The following is a 4,604-nucleotide window of genomic DNA, read 5'->3' as shown; positions in this document are numbered from 1 at the left end:
GACAAAGTCCCAAAGTTCCTACTGGTGATTACGTTGTGATGATGAACATAATTGCATACAAATGTTGTTTTAGCATTCATGTGCTCGGAATTCGCACCATGTGTTACGTTGTCATTGAAAGTTTACACGGTTAAGTGGTGTATGGGGGATGTGTTTTCATGCTCTGTGTTACAGAGATAAAACTACATGTACCATCATACATTTCCAAAAGGGGCGTTTCGTTTCCTCATTTACAGGAAGGTAGGTTAGCATGTTAGCAGTGTTGCTAAAAACATTGAAGAGCACAGTTGTAAACAACGTCTGCGACATTTGATACCTGTGCCTATGAGACGGTGTGTGAGTTAAGGGACATATTTGTTATTTTATCTCTTTGCAAACATTTATAAAATAGTGTTGTAAACTTTAGCATACGCTAGCCTGTTTTAATAACAGTAAGTTAACGTTAAGTCAGCGTAGGGCTTGCTTATCCAAAATGGATGACAGCAAGGTAAGCGAAAGAAGTATCATTCCCTTTGCTAATCTTAACCTACCTGTCAGCTAATCGTATTTAAGTAAATCATGTTATTCATTCACTATGAGTTTACCTAGCTAGACAGAAATGTTGTTAGGTGTAGATGTAGACGACTAACCAAATCCTGATGAAACCTGTGAGCTAGCACACGAATTTTCGCGAATTCCAACATTAGCTAACGTTACACAGCTAGCCTTAGCCTGCCATACAATCTTGGAAGATTGGAAAGCTTACCAACTTCACGATTTTAGGGAATTACACGCGATTTAATCATCTTGCATATTTAATAATGCAGTAGTGGGCTTGATCTCATGAAATTTTCGTTGCTCCCACTTTTGGCGACTTCCAACTGTCTTGCGCTAAGTTATTTAGCTAACGGTACAAGGCTAAGTTAGATGAATGTTACTTGTTATATCATGCAAAGCTTGAAGACTTGGAACCATGAGGCCTTATTAAAATGTTCACCCTCTTTGGAAATGACCAACATGCTCTGTTCACAGTGCAAATCCCCTGTGTGGCTGCATGAGTTATAAACCAATGATTGTCTGTTTTCCTGAGTTCCTGTGTTCCTGTTTTCTGTTATGGTTTCTAAGTAAAGCCATAGTTTGCAAACTAAAATGATCAAATGATCACATTTACAAAGTGCCTATACTTGATATTGATATTGCAATACGTTGCCGATGAAAACAGTGCTGACTATTCTCTCCATTTCTCTCCCTCTCACTGACACTTGGTCCTTGGTCAGATGATGGGTGGAAAAATCAAGAAACCAGGAAAGCGTGGCCGGAAGCCTGCCAAAATCGACTTGAAGGCCAAGTTGGAGAGAAGCCGGCAGAGTGCCAGGGAGTGCCGAGCCCGGAAGAAGCTGCGCTACCAGTATTTAGAGGAGCTGGTGTCCAGCAAGGAGCGGGCCATCTGTGCCCTCAGAGAGGAGCTTGAAATGGTAAGTCTGTTATTTTGTTGTTCTTAAGAGGTGAGCAAGTGTGCACATCTGCAAAAGGTCCTATCCCTATCCCTAGGTCAAGAGCCGCACACTCTAGGACTTTTGTGATTTTTATTTTTTATTTTTATGTGTTGTCCATTCCCCCTTGGCCAGTCATACCCGACCCAGACAGGGTCACGTGCAGCCGAGCTCTAGGATGTAATGCAATTTGGACATCAGTTTCAGTCTGTAAAAGAGTTGCATAATGTTTCTTAAAGATGAAGGTAAAGTGGTCCATACTGTTTCTTACTCTCTGAGGTAAAGCATTTCCATTTGTAAATGTTAACCTTTTACACACTCAGAAGTGGTTGCATGACTAGCATGGTTTCTGCTCACCCATGAAGTTAAGGATATAGAGGTTTAAAAATCACAATAAAGCCTCTTGAAATCATTGGTTATGCGCTGTAGGATCTTTAATAAGCTGTGTCAGGCTTACATTTACCCTTTAGTTGACGCCTCTATTATAAGTGACTTAGAATGAGGTGTACAGTATAGCACCCACTTATTACTGATGTTTGTATGACTGTTTTTAACACACACTTTTTTAATTTGTTTTTAGTACAAGCAGTGGTGCTCAGCCATGGACCAAGGCAAAATCCCGTCAGAGATCAAAGCTCTTCTTACAGGCGACGATCAGAAGATGCCACAGAGCTCCAGCACCAAAACGCCAAAGAACGGAAAATACAACTCCAGCGGCAACAGCCAGAGCAAATCGGCCTAAAACCAGAAGTCTGGATCATGAGCGCTTGTGAGAAAGTGTAGCCTCCTCTATGATGGGGGACTTGAACTGTGTAAAGGCCAAATTATCAGCTGCTGTTCCCTCCCAGGACACAGTCACAGTCTTTCCAGTGCATTACTATATTGCCTTACAAATCTACTCCTTTCAGCTTACAAGTGACCCCGATAGGTACAGTCAGAATTGGAAATCATGATTACAGCAGTGGGTAACCCCATGCTATCATGTTCATCATCACGTTTAATTAAACCCTTGTGTTTCTGCTCTTGTACTGTATATGTGAGATGCTCAGACATACTGCAAATTTATAGCTTTGTTGTAACATCATAGGGAAAGTACTGAGCAAATGTAATGTTGTTCACATCTGTTTCTGGTTTCTTATTCTTTGAGGACTGACATGTTTCTAAATGTGACAAATCTCCGGATTAACTCTTGACCATTTCACATTCTTTGTTCTCAAACTCCTTTATCCGTGCATATGGACTTCATTATTATGGCATTTTGGCGAAACATAGCTCTTTGTTACATAGTGTGGACATATGTAGGCCCTGTGCAATTACTTGCGTATTAAGAGATATTTGTTTTGTAATGTGGTGGCAGTAGAGCAGAATTATGTTAATTTGGTGAAATCATTTCTGGGCTTTCCCACCATTTTCTTTCATGTGAATATCTGTATGTAAATTGTTCTACGTTGAAGCATATTTTATTTTTGTAAATATTTATTTGTTTACCCTAATACTATTTACTAGGTTGAAAGTGACTTTTCAGATCTTCTTATCTTGTTTCCTAACCAGTGTTTTGCACTTAACACTGCCCCTGTTATCCCCAAACAAAGATATCTATTGAAGATGTCTTTACCCTAGAAAATCAAGTGAAATTCTTGCTTTGGATAATGATAATGCACTTTAAGTACCACTGAGGTGGTTTGTGGGAAGCAGAGTGGCTAATTTTGTCAGGTATTGGATAAATGAAGGTTTATATTATGTACAGTTTCATTCTTATTTAATACTTGGATAGCAAATATACATAAAAGCACTTTGATCTTTTAGTTGTTGCTCTGAACTCTTAAGAATATTATTGTTGTTATAAATTGCTGTACTGTTTTTAAGTTTGGTTTGAGGACTTCTGTAGAATTGCTTATACGTTATGTTATTCCTTTCTTCAAGTTAAATAAGGGCAACATTTCAGTTGCAGTTTTTGCTTTAAAAGGCATTGTGAAGACTACAATCATTAGTTCACCTAATAAATCAGTTTATATTTTTCAGTTCAACTCTTCATACATTTAGCTTTTCTATGTATAATATTGACCATCTCATGTAAATGAAGTGGTTGGCATTTTTTGAGTTACTTTGTGCTGAAAAAAGCCTTATGTGGACAGAATGTGAGAGACAATGTACAGAAACAGTATGTGGAAATGGAGGGGGGGGGGGGGGGTCATGGACACTTAGAAAAACGTATTTGGATGTAGAAATACGGCATCAAGCAATTGTGGCTAAGTCAGTTGTTGTGAGAAATTGTTTTGGTTATGGCAAGTATGGCTTGGAATGAGCCCTGTGGTTCAGCTCAAGAAGGGTAAATCATTCCTTTCAGAACTCTCTTCTGATTGGACACATCAGTTCTGTTCTATGACTCAGATTGTTACTCAATGCCAATAAAGTGCATTACAGGCATTGTGTAATGATGTGCATTTCCCAGCTTTCACAAGCGCAAATTATCGGCACGCCGTATGTCTGCACATGCTGCTTTTAGAAGTTGGCTCCCTTCTAAAAAAAACTACAAAAACCTTTTTATCAGATGTACACATGTTGAACAGAGTTAATTGTTGATTGTATTTTTGATGTGTCTATTTACTTTTATCTGCAGAATCGGAGATATTGCATATTTGTATGGGCAGAGATATATTTTTTATATAGCGGGTGGATTTTACCTTGGTGCCGGGAGCACAAATTGTCCATGTTTGCGTAATGCTGGAAACTGTTGACGTACAAATGGAAAGCTACAACATGGATTTACTGACATTAAAGAAATAAGCTACCGAAACTGTTGTTTTGTTTATTCTTTCCCTATCATAAAATGATATGATAGCTGACAAATACATTATTAATTGTAAACTAAGTATGTAATAGGAATCAAGAAATGTTATAGCAATTGGAACGACAAACAAATAATAAAAAAACATCAAGTAAAAGTCTTTAGTACTCACTGCAGCGATTAGCTATTGTTTTAGCAGTGTGTGTGTGTGAAGTTTACATTTATCTCATGTGAAGTATATGCTGTACTGACTGTTAATAACATCTCCTTTATCTCTTTCTCCACCACCTCATGTCATATTCAAGGATGTTGTGTGAAAAATATTTTTACAATTTGAAATGAAT

The 4,604-nt window shown here is 38.2% G+C and overlaps 1 protein-coding gene across 2 annotated transcripts; it reads left to right on the top strand.

Annotated features, from left to right (window-relative positions):
• The first annotated feature begins 212 nt into the window (after positions 1 to 212).
• On the top strand, positions 213 to 4,269 carry crebl2 (cAMP responsive element binding protein-like 2). 2 transcript variants are annotated; one of them, XM_042079001.1, is made up of 3 exons: positions 213 to 332; positions 1,257 to 1,454; positions 2,053 to 4,269. In XM_042079001.1, exons 2-3 carry the CDS (start codon positions 1,257 to 1,259, stop codon positions 2,212 to 2,214), a joined length of 360 nt encoding a protein of 119 aa, XP_041934935.1. In that variant the 5' UTR covers positions 213 to 332; the 3' UTR covers positions 2,215 to 4,269. The 2 variants fall into 2 exon arrangements, with proteins under 2 accessions (XP_041934935.1, XP_041934933.1); XM_042078999.1 differs by having other exon boundaries at positions 246 to 487.
• The last annotated feature ends 335 nt before the right edge of the window (positions 4,270 to 4,604 follow it).

Source organism: Alosa sapidissima, chromosome 22 (genome assembly GCF_018492685.1).
Source record: "Alosa sapidissima isolate fAloSap1 chromosome 22, fAloSap1.pri, whole genome shotgun sequence".
Lineage (NCBI taxonomy): Eukaryota > Metazoa > Chordata > Actinopteri > Clupeiformes > Clupeidae > Alosa > Alosa sapidissima.
Note: the sequence above shows the minus strand (reverse complement) of the source record. Positions and strands in the feature narration are given on the sequence as shown.

Excerpts from the sequence above, each read along its gene's own strand:
- crebl2 (XM_042078999.1), top strand. Across the intron at positions 1,455-2,052 it reads TCAGAGAGGAGCTTGAAATG|TACAAGCAGTGGTGCTCAGC; the intron begins GTAAGTCTGTTA and ends ATTTGTTTTTAG.